This window comes from Atractosteus spatula, chromosome 1 (assembly GCF_055471065.1).
Source record: "Atractosteus spatula isolate fAtrSpa1 chromosome 1, fAtrSpa1.hap1, whole genome shotgun sequence".
Classification (NCBI taxonomy): Eukaryota; Metazoa; Chordata; class Actinopteri; order Semionotiformes; family Lepisosteidae; genus Atractosteus; species Atractosteus spatula.
In genome coordinates, this window is record NC_142706.1 from 76384287 (window position 1) to 76411555 (window position 27269).

General features: G+C 51.8%; 1 protein-coding gene across 2 annotated transcripts in view; it reads left to right on the plus strand.

The window, feature by feature from the left end:
• Window positions 1–591: 591 nt before the first annotated feature.
• The window catches only part of exoc6b (exocyst complex component 6B), a 151838-nt gene continuing 125160 nt past the window's right edge, over window positions 592–27269 (plus strand). For both annotated transcript variants that reach the window (XM_088919819.1, XM_088919820.1), the window contains exons 1-5: window positions 592–792; window positions 14720–14885; window positions 17676–17723; window positions 18294–18384; window positions 20549–20594. In XM_088919819.1, coding sequence (XP_088775945.1) covers window positions 704–792; window positions 14720–14885; window positions 17676–17723; window positions 18294–18384; window positions 20549–20594 — 440 coding nt within the window. In that variant the 5' untranslated portion in view covers window positions 592–703. The remainder of the gene's footprint in view (window positions 793–14719; window positions 14886–17675; window positions 17724–18293; window positions 18385–20548; window positions 20595–27269) is intronic.

The following is a 27269-nucleotide window of genomic DNA, read 5'->3' on the forward strand; positions in this document are numbered from 1 at the left end:
CAGCGTTCTGCGATGTTCGCCACCGCACACGTTGAAGTACAGGCTAGTGCTGTACGCACCCTCGCCGCTAGGCGGAGACGTTGGCGCGATTTTTCTTGGATGAATGGAAAGGAGTTCTTCGGATCGTGAAAAAATATTTAAATATTTCATCATCGTAAAAGAAATCAAGGAATATAAATACGAATTAAATCAAAGAATATAATTTTAGCAAATTGAGAGGATCATGGGAAGGATTCCTAATATTAATTCTGTAATTCAACATTTGTATGTAAAAGTTTGAAGGATATTACATTTATTTTTACAACGCATATTTTTAACAAATCAGCATTCTGCATGACTGTATTTCACTTCTAATTTCAATTGCACTCTTGAGAGCATTTTCCTTGAAGAATAAAAACTTACAAATACAGATATCACATGTTTCGTGTGTGTGGGTTGTTTTTTTTATAACATTTAGTACCTTTGCACAGGGCCGTCTAGTGTAGAAAAGGCAGCGAAACTCAATTTCCCATAATCCATTTTTGATTTTTTCCCCCCTTTTCAGAGCGCTCACGGGAATTGTAGTCCTAGACCCCAGCTCATTCCATGGGAGATTCCTTAACGTTCCCCCGCCGTAAAACTCTCTTTCCCAGAGTCCCCCCCTCGCGTGGGATGGTTTGTTTTTCAGGTGACGCAGCGGAGCGGCGTTACTGGGACATGGAAGATGGCGAGTTTGGAGATAGCTGCGGAGCACGAACGGATCCTGCGGGAGATCGAGAGTACGGACACCAACTGCATCGGACCCACACTCCGGTAAGGATCAGCGGGGACCCGCCGGGGCGCAGGGCGAGCTAGCAGGTCCCTGTCGGGGTCGGTGGGGGCGGCGGAGCTCAGAGCCTCCCGGTATGGCTACTCCCACAAACTCGGAGCTGCCCGAGGGAGTCTCCCTGAATCAGTCTCTCCCGGAGACTTCTGGAGCGCTTCTGCAAAGTTGTGGATCCGGCAGCCGCTCATATGGTCTCGGCAGCGGTCGGCATTGCGGTCACTCCCGGCCAGTGTGCCCCTGGCGCTGGCGGCGAGGGCAGTGCAGGCACGGAGCGGCTCTTCAGCTGTCGGACAGTCTTGACGGGAATCAGTGCTGCTCACTGCCTCTCCCCCGCTGTGCTGCTTCCTAAAACTGTCCCAGTGCCGGGATCAGGCGGTCCGGGAGCTCAAAGCGTTTGTTTGGTATGCTGAGGGAGCTCACCCTTTTTTGTTTCTGCTGAAAGCCTGGCTACGTTCATCTCCAAAAGGTGACTGGGGCGTGTGTGGACATGTGAAAATCTATTATTAGGTGTGGATGCTAAAATAGCCGCTGACGAAAGTTTCTTTGCGCTTCACTGCGCTGCTCACCGGAGCCAGCCGCCCCAGACAGAGCCCCTTCTGCCCTGTCCTCCTCTCTGAGGGTACAACTGCAGGAATGAGGGGCTTTTATTAGTTATACACTGTTAGCACCCGAGTTCTGACATCCAGACTATAGTAAGGCTGCAAACTAACACGAAACGGTTTTGGGAAAGTTCTGTATGACCTAAAACATACAGCCAGAAGGGTGCTTGTTTTTTTTTAAATTAAACTTTAACTGTGTGGTAGAGAGAATACGGGCTTGAGTTTTTCTGAGCAAGGTTATGTTGTGGCTCTAGTCTGTGGGAGGTGTTTTCAGTCGTCAGTGCTCACTCGGGGTTGGGACCAGCAGGAAGGTGACAGGCGAGGGTAGAGATCTGTCAGAGTCTGAGCGCCTCTGAGCTTTTTGAGTTGGAGATCATGACCATCGCTGGTTTCTGTGGTTGAATTAGATCCAGCTCTTGGACATCGGCAGCTCAGATTCATGTTTCCGAGTCCTCTGTGCCTCTCGAAATGAACATCCATAGGATAACACGATCATCAGACCAGTTAAAGATCAGTGTCAGAACAGAAACCTGAGGCAAAATTAATTACAAAATGAGTATGGCCTTATTCAACTTGAAATACCTGAGCTTCAGATTGACTTTTATTAAGCCTCCATCACGAGCTTCCGTACTTCAGCCTGAATAGTTTACATCAGTTGTCCACGGGGCACTTGGGTTCATGTAGCAGTTAGACTCCAAAAACGGGGCAACGGTTGATTTAGCCCGAAGAGGACAGAGGGTCAGAAGGGTGTTTCAGGACCTGGTGATGAGGCTGTGGTTCGGGAGTTAACCCTCAGCCTGCTGCCCACAGAGCCTGTCCCGCTGGGCCTTCAGCCCCTGTCAGTCAGGTGTGATCTTGCTCCAGGACAGCGAAGTGGATCCGGAATGCTTTCATGTGTGCCCGTGTGACCCAGAGTCATGCCTGTGTTTAGTGTCATGTCTTGAACTAATTATGAGGCATTTCCAGACAAATAGATATCGCTTTGAATAAGAGGCACTGCTATAAATCCAATGATAATAATTTCATTAGGTCCTCCGCAAAAAGACCAGGAGTGTTCTTCAGCGGGATGAGCTGCGCTGTGGTGCAGCGGACAGCAGTGCTGCCTTGCGGCGCTGGTTCCTGGGTGCAGTTCCTGCGGTGCGTCTGTGTGAAGTTTGTATAGTTTCCTCCAGGTGCTCTGGTTTCCTTCCACAGTCCAAAGATATACTGTTGAGTTGATTGGCAGGTTTGTGTCTGTCTGCCCTGTGATGGACTGGCGTCCTGTCCAGGGTGTGTCCTGCCTTGCACCCGTGGCTAGCTGGGACAGGGTCTGGCTCCAGTGTGGCCCTCAACTGGAAGAAGAGGTTAGAAAATGGAAGGATGAATGTACTTCAATGGGGAAGACAGTATGCGATAGCTGAAAACAAGAGATTCATGTTTTGAAAGCTTCTGTGATTCTTTGACTGCTGGCACATCTCCAGATCAGTTACCTGATCACTCTTTCTAGAATGATCATGTATCTAATGCATGCAACATGTCCAAAATGCCAGCTTTACTGGACACTGCGGTAGCCTGAAGTACAGTATATGAATATGCTGTTGACACCCGTCTTACTGAGCTGCACAGCAGAGATACACACAGCCCAGTCTATCACAAAGGAGAGGCTCTCACTGTGTGAATCCCAGGTTCTGGTCTAGTTTGGTTTTGCCTTAAAAACGGGCTGCTGGTCCTGACATGCAGTGCTGTGTGGAGCGAAGCAGTTAGAGAAACTCTGTGATAGGTTGTCATCTGTTCTGCAGGCACAGTAAAGATGTTTGAGGTAACTCAGCTCCCCTACATTAATCTTGCAGTGTTGCTTTAACACACAGGTGTTACAACACGAGAAGGGTTCCAAACAAGAGGACGCCACTCAGCCCAATTTGCACGTTTAGTACTTAGTAGCTAATTTAAGTAAGGATCTGCAGCTGTTTCTTGAAAGAAGCCAGGATATCGGCTTCAACATTATAGCTGGGTAGCTTGTTCCAGACATCCACAACATGCACTTTGGCACAGTTTCCACTGGTGTCCTTTGGCTTGTGTTTCACTGTCCGTTCTGGAGAAGCTCGCTGGGCTGACGGTGTCAGGGCCTTTAGAATCTGACAACTTGAATCAAGTGTTTTTTCTGTTAATTGGTTGTTCAGATTTCAGAGTCTAGATCTCACCGCTTCCCTTCTGAACGTGGGCCCAAAAGGTTAACTCCTTCAAGTCGATGTAGTCCTTCAACTACTGTAACGCTCGACTCGCTGGGGTATCCAAATCTACTTTGAACAAACTGCAATATGCCCAAAATGCAGCAGCCAGAATCCTGACCAGGTCTAGTGCAAGTGTTCACATTACTCCTATACTGGAGTCCTTGCACTGGCTTCCTGTCAGGTTCCGTGTAGACTTTAAAATCCTCACGCTCACCTTTAAGGCTCTGCATGACTTGGCACCTCAGTACCTGTCTGAACTATTATCACCCTGCTCCCCACCTCGCAAACTTCGCTCTTTAAATTCTGCCCTCTTTACTGTCCCCCAAACCCGTCTACATTGTATGGGTGACAGGGCCTTCTCCTGTTATGCCCCCAAGCTCTAGAACTCTATTCCCAAGGATATCAGAGAGTCACCTTCGCTAAACTCCTTCAAATCCACTCAAAACCTTCTTCTTCAGAAAAGCCTTTACTGAACTGGTTCCATTCTTCACCCCTCTGCTTTTCTTAGTACCACCATCCACGCTCTCCTCTGTATATTGTAATTGTGTTTCATCGTGTGTATTCTTTTTATTTATTGTTGTTGTCATTCTGTAAAGCGCTTTGAAAAGCCACCTTTAAAGGCGCTATTTAAAATCAAGTTTATTTAAAGAATTATTATTCATGTAGGACTGATGGCGTGAGTCATACTGGGAGAGAGGAGTCTTAGTGTGCCATCAGTCCCCAGTGCTGGGCTGGCGTGCAGTCAAGTGAGGAGCTGCTGGCTGAGCTGTTTTGTGCCAAGTACTCTTTCCTGGGGCGTTGAGCTTGCAGCGTTGGGTCTGCTTAGTGTCCAGCCTCCACACACTCACTGTTAAGTGCTAAAATCTGTCAGTAGTCTACAATGTTAAATCAAACTGGATTACCCGTGCCTTTCAAGTACGGCACAGGGCAGTCAATAACAGTTTGAAATTGCTCTGCTGTCCCATTAGCAGTTTGCACTGCCTGAGTTGGAACAGATGGTCCTGTTGGTGTGGACACACACAGTCAGGCCCGTGCTGACCTCGTTATTGCTGTTGACTGGAAAACATTGATCTTGTGGCAGATAGATACTCTTGGTTCTGGGCTGTTTGCTCTGTACCTGCATGAATAAACGCACGGCAGCAGGACTCAGTGTTTCCCCTGTTAATATCCTAGCTGCAGGCAGTCTGTGAAAACTCTTCTGCTTCCGTTACTCTGTGTGAGGCCCTTCTGTCAGGAATGCTGGAGGAAGGGGCTAGAGACTGTGTTTGAAAGCCAGTCAGTCTATTTGAGATTTCTTACTCTGCCACACTGCTGCCCTGTCAGAGGTGGAGTTGTATGGGTGAACTGGGAATGTTGATTTCTTTTTGGATGTGATCAAATTAAGTGTCAATTCAGACACAGCACTGTGTACAGTGTGATTCACAAGTGCAAAGGCCAGAGAGTTCCATTTTCAATGGGAGTTAGGAAATAAAGACGTAGTTGCAAATATGTGGCTCTGTAAAATATTTTTGTAATTCTAAATGGCTTCTTGAATATCCTGAGTGTTGGGTAAACAAACTGTTATGCACAGTGGCACAGATGGGTTGCATTAGAGCAAAGCAGCCCGTCAGGTTTCTGCAGCTAATGTTGAAGCAGGTGAAAATATTACATAGCCAGCAGCTTTAAACTAGAAGACTCAGTTTTTTAAGGCTTTGAAGTGTAACGGTTCTTTGGGTTGGCAGGGCTCACTGCCTGGGTTCGAACCCGCGTCTCCGGCATCACGCAACAGGGAACTTGCCGGCTGAGCTAAAGGAGAACTCCCCCAGCCTGGGCGGCTGAGCTCCACGTTATACACAGGGGTGAATTCGTTACGCAAGGAAGTCTCTGGCCACATACAGTACTTTAACAGTATGAGTGAACTGCAAATAAATTAAGAGAAAACTAGAATGATGCTCAGATCAAGCCTGCAGTGTATTAACCAAGCAGTGCTCATGCCAGTATTGGGCACATGTCTCGTGCGCTTCAGCAAGATGACAGTAACCCATTAGTGCTGTAAAAGTGTTGCAGCAGCAGGTGAGCTGCAGAGGTGGAGCAGGTTTGGTGTGGTGAAACCTGAACGTGCAGCAGGCCCTGCGAGAGGTCAGGCAGCCCCGTTTCAATGCCTGTTCAGCATGTTGTCAGGAGACAGTCCCGACGCAGTCTGGGGTTTCATTCACCCAAGCGTCCTAGAGTGGGAGCAGTTTGCTTCGGAGGCTGGCTTCTGCAAAGTGGCTGACGCAGCTGCTGTGGGTGGGAAAATGACTGCAGCAGGATACGAATGATGAGATCTTTGGACCAATTAGCTACCAGTTACCAAATGGGCTTGATGGGCCAATGGGCCTCTTCTCGTTTGTAAGCTTTCTTATATTCTTATGACTTGGGAGTCAGGAATCGTTAGCAACTTCCTCCAGTGCGGTTTCCCTTACAGGTCTTGGTCAGAGTCTGCTTCTGTTTACAAGTTGTAGGGCGACAAGCAAGCAAGGCAGGGAAAGGAGGCCTGTACTGTATAATACTGGACCCCTGACCCAACGTTCTTTGGAAGTTTGTTCTTGTCAGCAGTGCATGTCTTAATGCCTAGAGAGTGCCATTCTTGGGTTTGTGCTGCACAGGGAGAGATGCCTCCCCTGCAGGTCCTGTCTCTCAGAGAGCACGCTCCTCGAGCTCCGGAGGCCCAGGCTGGCGCGCTCCTGTGACGAGCAGGCTAAGCCACCAGCTTAGCCTGGCAGATGGAAATGCTTGAAGTCGCTTGATGCAGGAAGGTTAATCTTATTTCTTGTGCAGCATTCATTTTTCATAAAGAGGGTCTTACGGCTGCCCCTCCCGTGTCTTCCACCTGAGCTTGCGGACCTGGCTTCATATCCGGCGTGCTTGTGTTCCTCTCCCACCCCAGCGCCGGCGTGGGAAAGCTGTCCAGGCTGTGTAAGCTCTTCGGACTTCTTTCTCTGAGTTGTAGCCGTGCGGGGTCGAGATGTGGTGGTCTGAGCGCAAGGACGGTCCTTACCACCCGTGCAGCTCACTTAATGTTTCAGTAGCTGTCTGATCCGATGATCTCATCCGGCAGTTTCTTGAAAGAAGCCCGGGTTCGACGACATGGCCTGATTGAGGCCTCTGTTAGCTGTAAATAGACACAGCTGGTTAATTAGTTGATGATGCTGGGTATATCATGGGCTTGCTCTGTGTTTGGACTGGGAGTCTGACAGCAGTCTAGTGAGGCTGCTGAGGAGTCTTTTGGTTGCAAAACTGCAACTCTGTAATGAAGCCTCTTGCACTCATTTTGATGTCTAGTGCGGGCTTGAATGTGTTCAGGTTCCCTGGAGCTGCCGGCGTTCAGCGGGGAGCCTGTCTCCCGGCGACTGGCTCCCGTTGTTCAGGAGGAGGTCGCTGTGTACGGGGTGACCCCGCAGCGCACTGGACTTCGAGACCCAGGAGCTTGTTTTTCTCCGTTGCCCCGGGGGCCTGTTCTCTTGGTGTTGGCACACGTGCTGGAGGGGTAATTAATTCACCATCCAGCCAGCGAAGATCGGCCCCCCTTCCTGTCTTCGGCCCTCATTACCTGCAATCAGGCTGAACAATGAGGCCGCTGCAGCAGGAAGTGTGCAAGGCCGGAGCTGCTCCGCGGGCTCAGTCCGTCTGGTTCAGAAGGTCAGCTCTCCACAGCGTCAAGGGCAACAATGGAAGGGGCCAGGCAGTCCTGGGAAATGAATGCGTGGCGTGCTCTGGGAATACCTTCCACAGGTTCAATTCCTTTGCCGTTTCTGCTGGGGCCAGCTCGTTCGGCGCACCTGACCGGCCTACGTGACCCTCTGCCCTCTCCGACATCTTGCTCAGTTCTTTTACATGAATTTAAAGAGGCTGTTGAAAGCCAGGGCTCGCGGCCTCCGTCTGTCGTGTTGTGAAAGCTGTGAAGCAGCTCCTTCTGCAGTGGGGCTGAGGTGGCCGGTTCTCTACGCGCTGCTTGTGCTGCTGGTGAAATGCTCCCAGAACACCAGAGTTCGCAGTGCGCCTGCAGCGCTGAGCCCTGCAAGGCCAGGCTTGTGCTGTAGCTGAGCCTCGCACGCAGCTGGTGCTGGGCCTGGGGAATGTGGGTGGGGCTCTGAGGCAGCCGCAGATAGTGCTGTGCAGCTGGGACAGGGTGGAGTCTGCTAACCACAGGACTGCCAGCGTCACCCTGCTTACTCACCTCAGCCAGTGTTGCAGCCCTACCCCAGCAGTGTCTGCTGCAATGCTGCTTCTCTTTATTTTGGCTTTGGAGTGCATTGAAACTGTGCAGATCAATCTTTACTGCCCTCCTGCCCCTCTCTCTGTGCTGCTTTGCACTCCTGCCCTCTTTCTGAGCAGTAAGGTCTGTGTTTTGCCCTCCTGCCCCTCTCTCTAAGCATTAAGGTCTGTGTCTGCCCTCCTGCCCTCTCTCTGGGCAGTAAGGTCTGTGTTTGCCCTCCTGCGCCTCTCTCTGGGGACTAAGGTCTGTGTTTGCCCTCCCGCGCCTCTCTCTGGGCACTAAGGTCTGTGTTTGCCCTCTGCCCCTTTGTGTGTGCTGTGTTGTGCTGTGGTTTGCTGTCCTCGGGCTGGGCCAGGCTCAGCGCTGACCACGCTCTGTGAATCGCTTTTCCAAGAGTGGCTGAGAGTGCTCTTCCTGTGAGGTGCCCAGTGCCGAGACCGCACAGCCCTCCCATTTCCCCCGACCTTTAGCTCGCCGCCGCTGGGGCCAGAGAGCCTGCACGTGCTCCAGGCCGGATCCCCGTGTGTCTCCTGGCGACAGAAGACTAGCCTGCGGTCAGGCCTAGACATGCTGGTGGGCCTGACGGACTGACGGACCCTTCTCAAGCAGAGCTGGCCGGACAGAGTTCCCTGCCTCATGCTGTGCGTGAGCGAGGAGAAACAAGCAAGCCAATAGACAGGCCAGTCAGGACTGACTTTCCTTCCAGTGTGAGATTGTTCAGGAATGGTAGACTCTTGAGTTCTGGCATCAAAATACATTAACTCTTCATTTTCCTAGAAAGGTGTTTCCTAAGTGATAATTCGGGTCATGGAAATCAAGTTCCCATTAATTTAAGATAATAATTGGAGATATGTAACCTGAGATGATGATGATGTTAATAATAATAATTCCTTACACTTATATAGCGCTTTTCTGGACAGTCCATTCAAACCGCTTTACAGGTCATGGGGATCCCCTCCACCACCACCAGTGTGCAGCCCCACGTGGATGATGCACCAGTACACTCCCCACACACCAGCTCTCAGTGGGGAGGAGAGCAGGGTGATGAAGCCAGTTCAGAGATGGGGAATGTTAGGAGGTCATGATTGGTAAAGACCAGGGAGAAATTAGGACACTGGGGTAATACACGTGCACTTTTTGAGAAGTGCCCTGGAATTTTTAATGTCCACGTAGAGTCAGGATCTCGATTTTGAATCTCATCCGAAGGACGGCACCTTTTTACAGTCACCATACTTTGGCATTAGGACCACACACACCGCAGGGTGAGCGCCCCCTGCTGGCCCCACTAACACCTCTTCCAGCAGCAACCTTAGTTTTTCCCAGGAGATCTCCCATCCAGGTACTGGCCAGGCTCACTCTTGCTGAGCTTCAGGGGGCTGCCATATAGCTCCTGGACACTTTATACTCTGGGTATCATGGTGTGGTGAGGTCGCCTGAGCATGACAAGTAAAGGGAAATTGGCCAGAACTGCTAATACTGCTAGTACAACCCCTGGCCGGCGACAGACACAGCTGGAAGAGCTGTATTATACTGCGGTTCAGAGGAAAGTTTATCCCATCGTAGATGGCCTCTCCCACTCTTCATTCCCATGTGCCCCTGCTGCCTTCAGGGAGGCGGTTTAGAAAGCCTGCGGCCAAGAAGTATGTGTAAAAGAAATCGTTGTTCCCTGTGCCATCAGTTTATTAACCACAGCTAAGTGACTGTTGTGCTCCGGTATGGAGCTGTCGGATTATGTGTAATGATTGTCTAATATGGGCAGAGTGCGATGTGTAAATAAACTGTGTGTTGTTGCATGTCCAGGACTATTGTTTGCCTTTAGCATGCAATTATGTTTTGTGTATTATTCGTATTATTCATTTTTGTAGTTTTGTATGGTGATGCCGAAAACTAATCTCTATCCTTTTGGATGGACCATCAAGTTATATAAATAAATTCCTAAGGTAACATAAGGTACAGGCATGTTTGAGACCAGGAATAGGAATACTTGCCAAAAGGAATTGGAGCTAGATGCTGGGAATGCACTACTGCGGCATGGAAGAGGGTTCTTGCACCGCACTTCTGAGAGTCTGGACCGGGAGCAGGACTGGGGCGGCAGACTGGTGACCAGTTCCTTCTGCACCCTGCAGGCACAGCAGAGCTCCTGTCTGCTCTAATGGCCCTGCGTGGTGGATGGGTTACTCCAGTTACAGTGAAAAAGAGTGCTTCCTTCAAATGCAGGTTAGCATTTGGTACGATATATGCAGAAGGAGGTAATTAACTGCAGCACGGTAGGCAGGTGTCCCAGGAAAGACAGGTAGCTGTGGGACATGCTGCAGGTGGGCCAGCAGGGGGCGTCACACCATTGAACTTGGAGCTGTAGAGCGGGGGGGACCCATCCTTCTCCCAGAGGTCTCTGTTCCAGTCAAGCTCCCAGTTACACAGTTGAATCCTTAATTCACTTAGTAAGATGATTAATTCAACCTATTTTATTTTTTTCAGCTCAAAAGCAGAAATTGCCTTTTCACTATTGCATTTTCTAAGTAACATAAAATTCCAAACTTTTGAGTAGAAAAAAAACCTTGCAGAGTTGTCTGTTTGATCGCGGACTCAGTTAGCTACAGTAGGTATGTGGTCTGGAATGAAAGCCGGCAGGACCGGGACTGTGACCCCCTGCTGTAGTGCGTTTCTCAGCCAGTGTGCCTCCTGACATTATCCCCACGGAGAGGTGCCCTTGACATCGGTGCTCGGCGCTTGGAGAAGAGCTGGAGCTTCCCTGTGGAACTGGCCGACGTGTTGCCTTTCCTGCACAGGAGCCAGTGTGCCAAGGCAGGTAACGAGCATTGTGGGAATCTGCTGTGTAAGCCTGGGAAAGGGCCGGAGCCAGTAAACACTCCTGGACCCCGGTGAGCATGGAAACGAGCTGTTTGTTTTGTTTCCCCTGCTGGAACAGCGCCGGCTCCTCTTCCTCTGCGTCACTCGTGCTCGTCCTCTCCGTCCTTGCGGGGGGCGATGCTCTGGGCAGGCGTGTGGAGCTGCTGTCTTATCGATGTCCTGCTGCAGAAGGACGCGGTGGAGGTCAGACCGCGTGTCTCTTCTGCTGCCGGAGCACCTAGTGAATAGTATCTGGCAGTGAAGTGGCTGAAGGGGGAATTGTTTGCCGAAGGCAAAATCGAGTGCGCCAAGACACATCTGTCTCCCGCGCAGGGGCGTGTAGTGGGCGGCCGTACAGGCTCTGGCGCACAACAGAGCAGCGGAGGAGTGACAGCGGGCAGGCTGCTCTCTGACACTGCCAGCGGTTTCCCTCTCAGGGCACAGCATGGCAGGGTGTGTCACTGCCCGACACTCCTGGACACAGCACTGCAGGGTGTGTCACTGCCCGACACTCCTGGAACTGCAGGGTGTGTCACTGCCCGACACTCCTGGACACAGCACTGCAGGGTGTGTCACTGCCCGACACTCCTGGACACAGCACTGCAGGGTGTGTCACTGCCCGACACTCCTGGAACTGCAGAGTGTGTCACTGCCTGTCACTCCTGGACACAGCACTGCAGGGTGTGTCACTGCCTGTCACTCCTGGACACAGCACTGCAGGGTGTGTCACTGCCCGTCACTCCTGGACACAGAACGGCAGGGTGTGTCACTGCCTGTCACTCCTGAACACAGCACGGCAGGGTGTGTCACTGCCCAACACTCCTGGAACTGCAGGGTGTGTCACTGCCTGTCACTCCTGGACACAGCACGGCAGGGTGTGTCACTGCCCGACACTCCTGGAACTGCAGGGTGTGTCACTGCCTGTCACTCCTGGACACAGCACTGCAGGGTGTGTCACTGCCTGTCACTCCTGGACACAGCGCGGCAGGGTGTGTCACTGCCCGACACTCCTGGAACTGCAGGGTGTGTCACTGCCCGACACTCCTGGACACAGCGCGGCAGGGTGTGTCACTGCCCGACACTCCTGGAACTGCAGGGTGTGTCACTGCCTGTCACTCCTGGACACAGCACGGCAGGGTGTGTCACTGCCTGTCACTCCTGGACACAGCACGGCAGGGTGTGTCACCGCCTGTCACTCCTGGACACAGCACTGCAGGGTGCGTCACTGCCTGTCACTCCTGCCACTGCAGGGTGTGTCACTGCCTGTCACTCCTGGACACAGCACTGCAGGGTGTGTCACTGCCCGACACTCCTGGAACTGCAGGGTGTGTCACTGCCTGTCACTCCTGGACACAGCACGGCAGGGTGTGTCACTGCCCGACACTCCTGGAACTGCAGGGTGTGTCACTGCCTGTCACTCCTGGACACAGCACTGCAGGGTGTGTCACTGCCTGTCACTCCTGGACACAGCACTGCAGGGTGTGTCACTGCCCGTCACTCCTGGACACAGCACGGCAGGGTGTGTCACTGCCTGTCACTCCTGAACACAGCACGGCAGGGTTCGTCACTGCCTGTCACTCCTGGACACAGCACGGCAGAGTGTGTCACTGCCTGTCACTCCTGGACACAGCACGGCAGGGTTCGTCACTGCCTGTCACTCCTGGACACAGCGCAGCAGGGTGTGTCACTGCCTGTCACTCCTGGACACAGCACTGCAGGGTGTGTCACTGCCTGTCACTCCTGGACACAGCACTGCAGGGTGTGTCACTGCCTGTCACTCCTGGACACAGCACGGCAGGGTGTGTCACTGCCTGTCACTCCTGGACACAGCACGGCAGGGTGTGTCACTGCCTGTCACTCCTGGACACAGCACTGCAGGGTGTGTCACTGCCTGTCACTCCTGGACACAGCACGGCAGGGTGTGTCACTGCCTGTCACTCCTGGACACAACACTGCAGGGTGTGTCACTGCCTGTCACTCCTGGATGCAGTAGCGCAGGGTGTGTCACTGCCCGACACTCCTGGACACAGCACTGCAGGGTGTGTCACTGCCTGTCACTCCTGGACACAGCACTGCAGGGTGTGTCACTGCCTGTCACTCCTGGACACAGCACGGCAGGGTGTGTCACTGCCTGTCACTCCTGGACACAGCACTGCAGGGTGTGTCACTGCCTGTCACTCCTGGACACAGCACTGCAGGGTGTGTCACTGCCCGACACTCCTGGAACTGCAGGGTGTGTCACTGCCTGTCACTCCTGGACACAGCACGGCAGGGTGTGTCACTGCCTGTCACTCCTGGACACAGCACGGCAGGGTGTGTCACTGCCTGTCACTCCTGGATGCAGTAGCGCGGGGTGGGTGTGTAACTCCTGGAGAGAGCATGAAGTTTACAAGTGAGATGAGGCCTCTTGACCCATCTTCCCTGTTTGACAGTTAGTACCCCTTTATCCGAGGATCTCATCCAGCTGTATCTCGAAAGCAACCAGGGCTCTGGCTTCAGCCACATGCTGCCTCCTGTTCCTAGTGTTTCGAGATTAAAATGTTCATTTATTTCAGCCTGTCAGTGCAGCTCATTCCCTTAAGCCCTGGGATGTGTCCTGCTGCTCTTCTCTGGACAGATTCCAGAGCAGCAATATCTTTCTTAGAGAAGACAGAGGTCTGTTCAGTCTGCGAGGGGCAAGTGCACACAAGATGACTGCTGTGACAAGGACATTCTGTCCTTCGTGGTCCTGTGGTTATTAGTGTTCTTTGCTCAGAAGAACTCTTCTCTTGCTACTTAGAAAGACCGTTTCTTGGCAGATAGCCACTCAGTTCAGGAAGTGACAGGCCTGTACAGCAGTAAGTGCACTCAAGAGATAAAGATACATACCCACGATGCCCTGGGAGAAGCACAGTGGGAAGACTGACCGTATCGGAGCCCGTGGTGGATAATAGCTGATCAGGAATAAATGCGGGTATTAAAATGGCAGGTGTTTTAGAGCTTTCTGTTACAATAAATATTCTTGTTTTCTGGGGCGTGTGAAGGCCCGTACTTATGCAAGTATAGACGTGGATGGCTGTTTCGTGAGCTGATATGGGCTCCCTGTCAGTGTTCGCCACCTTGTGTTGTAATTGCTAGTTGCTGGAATTTTTAGTTGGACGAAAGAAAGCTGTGCTTGGTGTGCATCTAGGAAGATCTAAGAAGATATCGAAAATGAGGAAACTTTTAAAGAACCTACCTTTTTAGCCTCACGCCCCTGGCTTACTCATAATGACCGTTTTCTTTACACCTGTATAATTCCACTGTGTTTATTATGGGATGAGACTCTCCCACATTTCTTCTGGCCATGTTTCTGTGCTGTCTATGGATTTTTATTCTCTTAGCATGGTTTTTCTTTCAGCAGTCCCAACCCACTTGATTTCATGTGTGATTATTTTTAGGATGTGAAAACCAGACTGTTTTGCACGTAAGCCGGCCCTTCCTGGTGCCACAGCACGAGTCAAGACCTGTATCCTTTTAGCACAAGGCTTACCAGATACAAGTGTGACACCTGCTGGCAGGAACAAGGTAGTAGAAATCAGTTAGTAATGAAATAGTGATTTATATGGCTAATATCCAAAGTGACTTAAAGTTGACCCTATTAATACAACCGTATCTTTTAATGGGAGGATACTGGTGAAATCCCTTTCTCAAGGGTACAACAGCAGCGTCTCACCTGACTTCACGGGCCCAGAACCTTAACCACTACCCCACACTGCTGCCCCCTAATGATGATATGTACTATGTCCCCTGTTACTAACAGGGAAGCAGTGGAGTGAAAAGAAATTTGAGTTTTGTGCCATGTGGGATGTTAGTTCAGAAGGATTCATCCAGGAAGATGCTCGAGAAGATGGAGAAGGTTGATGCTGTGGTGTGGGGCAGTCTGATCTGTTTCCATGCGGCTGTGCTGAGAGTTGACAACGCGCTGGGGGCGTACAGTGTCATGTGCTGCCTGGGTGGCCGTGTGCTGACTCACTGCTGCCCCCTGTCTGCTGTGCAGGTCGGTGTACGATGGCCAGGAGCATGGTCTCTTCATGGAAAAGCTGGAAGGGCGCATCAAGAACCACGACCGCGAGATTGAGAAGATGTGCAACTTCCACTTCCAGGGCTTTGTGGACTCCATCACTGAGCTGCTCAAAGTGCGCGGGGAGGCCCAGAAGCTCAAGGTATGGAGGGGCTGGAGACTGGGGGGCGGGGACAGAGGAGTGGGGGCGGGGGCTGGAGACTGGGGGGCGGGGACAGAGGAGTGGGGGGCGGGGGCTGGAGACTGGGGGGCGGGAACAGAGGAGTGGGGGGGGGGGGGCGGGGGCTGGAGACTTGGGGGCAGGGACAGAGGAGTGGGGGCGGGGGCTGGAGACTGGGGGGCGGGGACAGAGGAGTGGAAGGTGGGGACAGGAGACTGGGGGGCAGGGACAGATGAGTGGGGGGGGGGGGGCGGAGACTGGACGGTGGGGGCAGAGGAGTGGGGGGGGCGGGGGCTGGAGACTTGGGGGCAGGGACAGAGGAGTGGGGGCGGGGGCTGGAGACTGGGGGGCGGGGACAGAGGAGTGGAAGGTGGGGACAGGAGACTGGGGGGCAGGGACAGATGAGTGGGGGGGGCCGGAGACTGGAGGGTGGGGACAGAGGAGTGGAGGTCAGGGATAGGAGAGTGGAGGGTGGGGGCAGAGGAGTGGGGGGCAGGATGGGAGACTGCATGAAGGCATGGGGGGCTGGAGGAGTGGAGGGCAGGATTGAGGACTCTAGTGGGGTATGGAGAAATGGCGTGGGTGGGGAGAGGAGGGCGGGGGTACGGAGGAGTAGGGGGCACCATGGGGGAATGGCTGGGGAGGGCGCGGATGGGAGACTAGAGGGAGAAGGCAGTGGAGTGGGGGGATGGGGAGCTGGAAGGGGGGGCAGGAGATTGCTGGGAAATGCAGACACCGGTCCAGTTTGCTGGAGGAGCTTTACTGCTGGTGCTCTTAGTACAGCATGTCTTCCCTGCACAGCTTGCTGTGGGGCTGCTGATAACCCCCCACAGACACCCCTACCACAAACCTGAGAATAGTATAGACCTCTTCAACAATGGGCAATAACTCTCACTTATTTCCAGATGTGTAGGAGTTTTTTTCTAATTTTTATTGCACTCCTTATTCAGAAACAAAGCAAAAGAGTCCCTGTGACAGACTGTGCCGTGAAACAGCGTCTGGTGCTGCAGTCCCTTGGGAAGTGACTCCCCACTAGTGCTGTTGCCTTGGGCAGAGGTCCTGTTCTTGTGGGGTGGCACTGAGTGACTGCTTTTTAATAACCACTGACCATCCTTCAGTAATCCGTTGAAGCTGTCAGTGAATGCAGCAGGATGCCTGCATGTGTCCACAAGAGGGCGCTCCTCCCCTGTTGTCCTGCGGTTTGCAGGAAAGGGCCCGTCTCGCTGTGTGTGTCGCAGTCTGTATTCACAAGCATACTGAGCACAGCTTTGTAATGCCTCATGCTCGCTTTCTCAAAGTAAGTTTGTTGTGTTTTTATGGTGTTAGGGACTTTACACAACAGCTTTGTAGGGTGCAGTTAATATAATTAGCAAATCTGCAAGTAAGAACATGCGAAAGGGGACGGACAAGACGAAGCCATTTGGTTGCCTGTGGGCAGCTGTGGAACAGTTCCAGCCAAGGCTTTGACAGCATTGCTGGCTTTGTAAATATTACCTGGCAGTTACATCTTTATAAAATATCTTATAAAGATATGTAATTATCTTTACACATTTCTATGTTTATATCCTTCTTATAAACCAGAACCAGTTATCTGTGATTTCATGTTGTGGGTTTTGGAGGGGGTTTGACGGGGGTGGGGGGAGTGAAGGAGGGGACTTCAAGTGCTGAGGTAAGTGTTCTTTGTTCTCTCTGTTGGGTTTGTTATATTTTGAAACATGCAGATTAATACGAAAATGTTCACAAAATATTTTTAACCTGAGTGACATCCTTTTACCACCACTTAAAAAATGAGACACTGTGCCATACATTGCAATCCAAAACACCAAGCACAACACAGAGGAGACTCAAACACCTGTATGTGCCAGATTTGTTTTGCATCATGCAGGATGGGTGCAGATTGCAGACATTATATTTTATCCCACAGCTGTAGCAGTATAATATGAAAAACAGAATCCTCATTCAAATACTTCCATTACATCCGGGATTCATATTTGTGAGTGTGGTGCGTGTAGTCTGAGTAGTCTGCTGTACTGTGAGACTCTGCCTGTCAGGGCGGTGTGAGGGATCTTCAGGTTAAATACCAGCACCCAGGGTATTGGAAAAGTCAACCCTGAGGACTACTTCTTTAACAGCAATGGAAACAAGGACCAGAGGACACAGGCTGGTGCTTCAAGGTCTGATGTTAGCAAGTGCTTAAATGCACAAAGAGTTGGTGATTATTATGAAACTCAACAAACTGCTGAGATAACCTAGAGATTAATCCCTGTAGCCCTTCAAGAAAGGGAAGGACAAGATCTTTGCATCAGAGAGCTGCCAGCAACCAAATGATCTAGATGTGCCAGTTGGGCTCCTCTTCTTTGGATTCTTCCTCCTGTTAAATAAGAATGTAAGAAAGTTTGAAACTGGGCCATGGGCCCATCTAGCTTGTCTTACTCTTCTGGTTAGTCCATGTTCTCATGCTCTAACCTGAATGACTTCAGCTGGCTCATTCTGGATCTGGCTGGGCTGCAGGGGTGCAGTGGAGTCAGGTCTATCCCTGGGACAACAGGGCACACATGTGGCCACTACGAGCCTTCAGAGAGCAATGTCTCCCTTAATTCCAGGAGCGGATGAGCAGTGTCCGGTAGACGCAGTGACATTCCTGCTTCCTCAGGGCCCTGATGACATGTTCCCCCGGGTCAGAACCCACTCCTCTCCATCCAGATACGATCCGTTCCCTGTTCCCTGCCCCTCTCCCTGCTTGTCTCTGACGGTCCTGTGCTTCTCTTCCAGAGCCAGGTGATCGACACCAACAGGCTGCTGCAGGACGATGGGAAGGAGGTATGGCCTTGCTGACCGTGCTGCGGAGCGCTTCCTGGTGTATCCGATTTCAGTCGTGCCCACTCCAGTTTCGGGCGTAGCGCATGTTTATTTTTCTAGCGATTTTGGGAGAGCAGAAGAAACCTCTGCATTATTTAGAGTGAGGATGGAAATTCCGAAGTAAAAACATTAGCTCGCCGCAAGCTGGGGAAAAAATAGATATGGAATTAGGTTAGCTAAAACCGGTTTGAGGACCTACTGGAAAAGCATGGTATTTTAGTCAGATGTATTTATATCTTAATTGAGACCATCTCTTTAGCAGTTCGGTTCCAGACAGCCTACAAGAAGCAGACTCACTGGATTGGTGCTGGAGTTCTGACAACACACTGAGGGATTCTGTTAAGTCTGAGGAGTTTATATTCCCCAGGACAGCAGAGATTTTACATGTGGATTTCCAGCTCCGTCAGTCCTGTCTGAATCTCTTTTTTCCAGTAGACTTGTGTGTTTTCCCCGGTGCTCCTGGGAAGTGTGCTGCTCTTGATGACGTGTCCTGTGTCCAGACACTCATGTCATTTCTCCCCACTCTCCCAGCTCGTGCAGACGCTGGAGGAGCTGAAACAGTGCCGCCTGCAGCAGAGGAACATCGCCACCACGATAGACAAGCTGACACTGTGTCTACCAGGTACAACCCTGAGAGCAGACCCCGGCCCCACCAGGTTCACTGGCCCCTGGGTCACCGGCCCCACCAGGTTCACTGGCCCCTGGGTCTGGCAGTTACTGACCCCGCACTCATTGTCTCTGATCCTTTTGCCAGCCAGTTCTCTAAAAAAAAATAATAATTTAGTAATTAATAAATAATAGTTGCTCTCACTGTCTCTGACCTGTCCAGGAAGGTAGGGCTAATATGTCCCTCTTTAGAAACAGTGCCATGAGATCTTTAATGACCAGGTAAACAGGACTTTAGCAGGTTCTGGAAATTTTGATCCCAAAATGAAGAGCGCCCCCTGTTGGTTAAATTAACATCATTTATAGCTCTAACTTGGTCATGCTTTGAGGGCTTCCGTTCCAGTACTGACCAGGTTCAGCCCTGATTAGCTTCTAGATCTGGCCACGGCGCTGGTCTGCCTGTTGCTCTGGCCACGGCGCTGGTCTGCCTGTTGCTCTGGCCACGGCGCTGGTCAGCCTGTTGCTCTGGCCACGGCGCTGGTCAGCCTGTTGCTCTGGCCACGGTGCTGGTCAGCCTGTTGCTCTGGCCACGGCGCTGGTCTGTTGCTCTGGCCACGGCGCTGGTCAGCCTGTTGCTCTGGCCACGGCGCTGGTCTGTTGCTCTGGCCATGGCGCTGGTCAGCCTGTTGCTCTGGCCATGGTGCTGGTCAGCCTGTTGCTCTGGCCACGGCGCTGGTCAGCCTGTTGCTCTGGCCACGGCGCTGGTCTGTTGCTCTGGCCACGGCGCTGGTCAGCCTGTTGCTCTGGCCACGGCGCTGGTCAGCCTGTTTGCTCTGGCCACGGCGCTGGTCAGCCTGTTGCTCTGGCCACGGCGCTGGTCTGCCTGTTGCTCTGGCCACGGCGCTGGCCTGTTGCTCTGGCCACGGCGCTGGTCTGCCTGTTGCTCTGGCCACGGCGCTGGTCAGCCTGTTGCTCTGGCCACGGCGCTGGTCTGCCTGTTGCTCTGGCCACGGCGCTGGTCTGCCTGTTGCTCTGGCCACGGCGCTGGTCAGCCTGTTGCTCTGGCCACGGCGCTGGTCTGTTGCTCTGGCCACGGCGCTGGTCAGCCTGTTGCTCTGGCCACGGCGCTGGTCTGTTGCTCTGGCCACGGCGCTGGTCAGCCTGTTGCTCTGGCCACAGCGCTGGTCAGCCTGTTGCTCTGGCCACGGCGCTGGTCTGTTGCTCTGGCCACGGCGCTGGTCAGCCTGTTGCTCTGGCCACAGCGCTGGTCAGCCTGTTTGCTCTGGCCACAGCGCTGGTCAGCCTGTTTGCTCTGGCCACGGCGCTGGTCAGCCTGTTGCTCTGGCCACGGCGCTGGTCAGCCTGTTGCTCTGGCCACGGCGCTGGTCTGCCTGTTGCTCTGGCCACGGCGCTGGCCTGTTGCTCTGGCCACGGCGCTGGTCTGCCTGTTGCTCTGGCCACGGCGCTGGTCAGCCTGTTGCTCTGGCCACGGCGCTGGTCTGCCTGTTGCTCTGGCCACGGCGCTGGTCTGCCTGTTGTTCTGGCCACGGCGCTGGTCAGCCTGTTGCTCTGGCCACGGCGCTGGTCAGCCTGTTGCTCTGGCCACGGCGCTGGTCTGCCTGTTGCTCTGGCCACGGCGCTGGTCTGTTGCTCTGGCCACGGCGCTGGTCAGCCTGTTGCTCTGGCCACGGCGCTGGTCAGCCTGTTGCTCTGGCCACGGCGCTGGTCTGCCTGTTGCTCTGGCCACGGCGCTGGTCTGCCTGTTGCTCTGGCCACGGCGCTGGTCAGCCTGTTGCTCTGGCCACGGCGCTGGTCAGCCTGTTGCTCTGGCCACGGCGCTGGTCTGCCTGTTGCTCTGGCCACGGCGCTGGTCTGTTGCTCTGGCCACGGCGCTGGTCAGCCTGTTGCTCTGGCCACGGCGCTGGTCAGCCTGTTGCTCTGGCCACGGCGCTGGTCTGCCTGTTGCTCTGGCCACGGCGCTGGTCAGCCTGTTGCTGTTCCCCTGCTGCCTGACCTCAATGTCTACTTCAGCAGCCTGGACTCTGAGTTTTCGTGGGTTTTCAGAGCCCAGCTGTGCTGCTGGCCTGTAGGAGCTGGAGCTGTGCCTGCCAGACTGACCTTGGTGCTGTCTAGTCTCTGTGCTGTGTTTCTCATCATCGTTCTCTCTCCTTCTCTTTCAGTCCTGGAGATGTACGGCAAACTGCAGGAGCAAATGAGAACCAAGAGGTACCAGTATGCTGCTGTGCGTTTTTCCCTCTGTGACCTCGCACTAAAGTGCTGTCAGTTCAGATGCTTCTGTGTGCGTGAGAGAGTTTCATTTTTTTATCTCGGAATCAGGTGAATGCTTCTAGTGTCCTTAAGAGGACTTGTATGTATGTCTTTCCAGTCTGAATGTGTCTTTGCACCAGGCTGTTTGTGCCACTGTAACTCACAAGTCTTGCCTGTACACGTGGCCTTCACCACTGAGAGGTTTTTTCGTGCTTGAGGAAATGAATCCTCCTCCAGCACACCCTGTCCTCAGCCACGCGTTCTTACTCCCTAGGATTCCCTAATTGCGTATGGGAAAAAGCGCTGTCTTCGTTCTAACATGAACAACAAGAACTGGGTTGTCATCTGCCTTTGCTTGGAGTCTGTCTACTCCTCAGATCCAGGCACATATCATCCTGTTGTTGACTCAGGGTCCTCAATACATGTCTCACTGGCAGTGTCTCCAGCAGCCACCACTCCTCTTTCCCTCTGGGAAGTCGTGTATCTGTGATAAAGACTGGCAGCTGTGAGCCGTGAGCTGTCCAGTCTTGTCTGTATTTTTCCAGGTCGTGTTTGGCGTGATGCTGCCATGTAGTGTTGACCTGATTGGCTGCTGTCTTTTCCTTCCTTATATCCCTGCCTGGCACCAGCTCCCCAGTGTTATTCTGGTGATTGGAGACGCATACCCTGAAGTGTTTGATTTTGCCATTTCCCTTGATCTCCCTGTAGGTGCCTTCTCGCTTCCTGTAGCCAGATCCCCAGTGTGTTCAATGTTTCAAGAACGAGCTGGGCTGTTGGGGGGTTGTCACAGATGTCATGTGGCTGGTGAAGATTTGAAAGTGTTAGTACAGGGGTGCGCAGCTGTGCTCTGGGAGCAGATCTCGAAGGTTTGAGTTACTGATCCTGCGAGCGCACACTCCTCACAGACCCAGCCTTCTGCCGCCACTGAGCTGCCAGTGCCTCTCTGACCTCTGATCTTGAGGCTCAAAACCCTCCGTCTTTAAGCTTTAATCTCTGCCTTGGGTGGTGGTGTGCAGAGGATTATCCATGATGGTTATCCCTGCTGTGCAGGTTCATGTGTTCAGATCGATGGCCATTAAGATGGACTAATCGGATTATGTCTGTACTGATCTAAACGTTAATTTGCCTTGATGCTGGAAGACTTGAGTTTCTAGGTTTTGCAGCCAGCACTAAGCTGTTCCTGTGTGCTAGGGTTAGAATGTCACATCCCCTCCCCTCTGGGCCTTCTCTTACCTACCCAGCATACAGACACCTGAAGTGTGAGAGTGACTGAGGAATAGTTGTATCCTTGTCTGCTGCAGCTCTTGATTAGAGCTCACCTGCTGTCTTGTACACTCTGTAGAAGTCATGAACAGGAAGGTAAGGTTTTCATCCCAGAACATGTACAAGAACTGCAGTTTTGTAGAGAAGAGGTCTTATGGAAAGAAAAATGGAGATATGTTTTCAGTGACTTTTTAGATCGATTTTATTTTTTCTGAGCAAGTGATGGATTCAGTACAGATGTAGAAGTTCAAAAAGCTTTGCCCACCCTGTGTCTCAGCAGGGACAGCTCATGGCTGGGCCTGGTCAGGAGCAGGGACCTCCAGGGAAAACCTTTTGGTGCTGTAATGTGTTGGTGGACCAGTAGGAGGCGCTCCCCAAAGACCACAACGCGGTCAGCCATGGTGCTGTTCATAGGGTTGCCTGGGTACATTTCCACTTGGCTTTGTACAATCTTTGTAGTAATCTGGATTTGTACTTCTGCTTTTACTATCTGGCATCTCTTATATACTGATTGATACTTCTGCCAAAGTGACTTATAATCCTCTCCTATTTACACAGCTGTGTGTTTTACTGGAGCTCTGTGAAGTACTTTGGTCTACAGCAGTGTCTCTCTTGGGATTTGAACCCACAACCTTGCAGTTACAGCTACTCTAGGACCCTGAGCACTGATCCACACTGCTGCCCTTAACTTGCCAGGTGAAGCATTTTCTCACTGCTCCCTTAGGGATGAGACGTGCATCGGCGTGTGTCAGCGACCTCCTTCATGTGCTCTGTCCTTCCTTTTCATCTACCCTCTTCATAAGGGCACACTGGTCCTGGAACTTGTTTCCCGTTGCAGAACAAAACCGCTGGTCTTCAAATCCCAGATCCCTTATATGTGGTGCCAAACTAGTAATGGAAGAAGCAGTTGGAGATCTTGTACATTAAGTGAGCTGAGGCGTCACCCTACAGGACTCGACACGACTTCTCGTCGGAGAGCGTGTCAAATTTAACGACTGCAGTTGCTGAATCTCGCTGCCTTTTCTGTCCTAGTGGCGTCTAATCATACGACTGGGAATCGCAGGGGGTGACTAATCACACGATTCCCTCACGACCTTCATCAGGGTTCCGAATCTTGTACCGCGCCGCGAAAGTACCGCGAGGTCGCCTCACTTTGGCAGCCAATCAACGTGGAGCACACCAGAGTAAGAGGAGGATCACCGCACGAAAGTAACCAAATGGACGAACACCAAACATCGAGCAGACATCTGTGCTGGCTCCCGAGCTCGACGAGCCGCTCCTCCATTCCCGCGGTCCAAAACACTCGCCTTCCTTCTGTCCTTGCGGCCGCACTGTACTTCTGGCTGAGCGCTCACTGGCTGTGACCGTCGCAGACACGAGAGCCCACCCCTACGACTCTCCGTGACTCGCTACGATAATATCAAATGGGTTTGATTTTCTCGTAGGGAGTCGCAGAGGGTCGTAAGGGCTCTTAAGAGTTGCTGGGGGGTGTCACGGTACACAACTGATGGCAACAGGCACCCGCTGCGACTCTCTACAACTCGCTGTGATTTTCTTCCGATTATGGGAATGAAGGTGACGACTGAAAATCCTAGGAAAAGTCGTGAAGTGTGACGCCAGCTTTACTCGAGATTTGTGTCCCTTTGTCTCTTCCTGGAGCCCCTAGCTGGTTTATGCTGCAGTTTGTATTTCTCACCACTAGATGGCAGTCACGGTCAGCGAAAGGCTCCTTGTTGGTTTCCGTGAGGGCGGACCTGTGCCTTGGATTTTGACGAGTTGTTAAATTGCATAATTTGTGTGTCTCAAGGGACATTGACCAGGTGAGACCACATTGTGGATTGATGTCTCCATATATCAGAACCCGCATAAGCTTTTGGATTGCAGAAAATGGTTTCAGAATAAACAGTGAAACACGACCCACAGGACACCAGTGGAAACTATGTGGAAGATATGGGACTCAATTAGCGACTAACTCCCAGACGTGCTAGACGGGCCTGAAGGCCTCTTGTTTGCAAGTTTTCTTATGTTCTAGCCCAAGCAGGGCCACAAGCACGATGGCTGCTTGCTCAGTCTGGTCTCTCTGAAGCAGTTCCTCACTACCCCCGATGTGCTGGTGCAGGATATCTGTCAGGGCTTGACCATGCCTGTGGTCATAGAGCCAGGGTCACGCCAGCCCCGCAAGATTTACTTTTCACAGAACATTACAGAGAAGGGCAGGATATTATTGAGATTAATAATCAGATTTGTTTATAGGAGGTGCCAAATGTAAAATCCAAAAGCTACCCACCAGGTGATGACTAAAGCTTTATGTCCTGCAAGTACAAAGTGAGGCAGTGAATGAAGGCACAATGCTTGTCAAGCCTACATAAGGTTTTGCGGGAACTACAGCTGGAAAACTATATGAAGCAACCTTAACATCTACTTATAACCTTAGAGACGATATCCATAATATCTTACACCAAAAATGTGAAGCTTGTACAGTAACTAAATAAAACAGCAGCACTAACAGCCTATGTAAGCACTAGCTGAAAGTTTCACACCTCAAACCTGTTTTTACTTATTTATAATTGAGTGCATCTGTACCTCTTAACCACAGATATAAGTGCAGTGCTCCTAAATGTAACATGCCTTAAAATTCCTGTTCAAAACCCACAGGGTGATTCTGTCAGACTTATTTCTTCCAGGTGTGACAGATGCATTCTGGGCAGAGGATTAGGGAGCTTTATCATGCGCTGCAAGGCATACGTGAGAAGACAATGCAAGTCAGCAGGTCCAAAAAAACAACAAACACTGATGCAATGCAACTGAAAACGTCTTCGCCCTCCTGCAGTGTGGTGCATGTGCCCAGCGCAGCCATCTTCTGCTCTGCACAAATGTGAGGAATGATAATGATGGCGCTGATTATTGTTATTATAACAGAAAAGAGTTATTTTTAGTTTTCTGTGCAGTAGTTCCAGTTGTACAAATGTGGCTTTTGTGGTTTTTTTCTGACTGGATTTTTCTGGAGTGGAAAGTTTTGCCTTTGGAAAACCGTTGGAAAAATGGACTAATGGGTAAGATCTGGTTTCTGATGCAACAGCGCGCTTGTTGGTGTGGTGTAGTGAAAGGGTGAGCCGGGTACGACAGATGGGCTTGAACACAAGACCAACAAGCCCCTTGCACTGCACTGCTGAGGTGCTGTCCTGAGCCGGACTCAGCATCACTGAGCCGGACTCTGTATTACTGAACTGGACGCCGCATCACTGAGCCGGACTCTGTATTACTGAACTGGGCGCCGCATCACTGAGCCGGACTCTGTATTACTGAACTGAGCGCCGCATCACTGAGCCGGACTCTGTATTACTGAACTGGACGCCGCATCACTGAGCCGGACTCTGTATTACTGAACTGGGCGCCGCATCACTGAGCCGGACTCTGTATTACTGAACTGGGCGCCGCATCACTGAGCCGGACTCTGTATTACTGAACTGGACGCAGCATCACTGAGCCGGACTCTGTATTACTGAACTGGACGCAGCATCACTGAGCCGGACTCTGTATTACTGAACTGGACGCAGCATCACTGGGCCGGACTCTGTATTACTGAACTGGACGCAGCATCACTGAGCCGGACTCTGTATTACTGAACTGAGCGCCGCATCACTGAGCCGGACTCTGTATTACTGAACTGGACGCCGCATCACTGAGCCGGACTCTGTATTACTGAACTGGGCGCCGCATCACTGAGCCGGACCCTGTATTACTGAACTGGGCGCCGCATCACTGAGCCGGACTCTGTATTACTGAACTGGACGCAGCATCACTGAGCCGGACTCTGTATTACTGAACTGGACGCAGCATCACTGAGCCGGACTCTGTATTACTGAACTGGACGCAGCATCACTGGGCCGGACTCTGTATTACTGAACTGGACGCAGCATCACTGAGCCGGACTCTGTATTACTGAACTGGGCGCAGCATCACTGAGCCGGACTCTGTATTACTGAACTGGGCGCAGCATCACTGAGCCGGACTCTGTATTACTGAACTGGGCGCCGCATCACTGAGCCGGACTCTATATTACTGAACTGGGCGCCGCATCACTGAGCCGGACTTTGTATTACTGAACTGGACGCAGCATCACTGAGCCGGACTCTGCATTACTGAACTGGGCGCAGCAGTACTGCAGCTGTGCTCAGCAGGTGTACCGCACTGCTGGTTCAGGTCACCTGGGGTCTCACGGGCTCTGGAATCCAGCTTTCCTTCAAGGCATGTTTGTGTTAATCTCACAAAGCCTTTTATTTGACATATGCTGTCTATTTTTCCATGTAGGTTTTCAGCTAAGTGATAAAATGTGACCTCATCTTCTTTTTTCTCCAAATCTCTTCAAATTTATTGAGAAAAACAAACTAATTTTATGGGCAGCAAGCCTTTTTCCAAGCCAGCATAGATCATAAAGGCAGCAGGTTGTTCAAATACGATGCTCTGACTGTACGGTGGAGGTTTTGCTCTGGATACCAAGACCTTGTGACTGCAGCTCTGTCTGGGCTGAGTATGGACGGATGTGGACTTCAGTCGTTTCTGAGATAAAGTGAAATACTTGTCTGAGGCATTGGAGAAAACCATGACACTGATTTTAACCTTAATTGAAAAATGCTGATCATCAGAAGCAGCTTATCACTTATATGGTCATGAAAATGATAATATGTTTTGTAGCAGCTGTCCTGAGGCAATCTTGTTATGGTGATGAACAACATGGTTTACTTTGAAAGTCAGGCAGTGTGTGTCTCCACTGCTGGCAGCAGTACAAGGTGTGCAACTGTGACTCCTGCTTTACCCTGGGCTGCAGGTGCTGTCTTGTGGGATTTTGTCCTGATCAGGCTATAGACCCTGGTCATGAGCCTGTTCGCTGGGCTCTGAGCCCTAGATACCATGTCACTACATGTCACCCCAGCTCATCCCACAGACGTTCAGTGGGGCTCAAGTCTGGTGAGGAGGTTATCTGCTGCACAACAGCCCCTTTCTGATCTCGCAAGGAAGCTGTTGACACACGAGCAGCAAGAGGATGTGTCTTGTCCTGCTGGAATGCTGTCACATCAGGACAAGCCAGCCGGAAGAGCAGTGAGGTCCCAGGATTGATTGTGGTCAGTGCAGTGCTGTCCACCCAGGCTGCTGTCAATCACTTCAAGTGGGTTTAAGCAGCAACTAGACGCTCCTGCCCAGGTCATCACACTTGTACCTCCCCATAGACTGGTCTGTTGCACATGGAAATTGTCTTGTTCTCCACATTTGCTCCATACTCAGTCACATCCATCAGGCTGACTGACACTAAACCTTGATTCCTTGCAAAAATTACTGGGCTTTCAGATGTGCCAGTGAGATGGGCAGTGC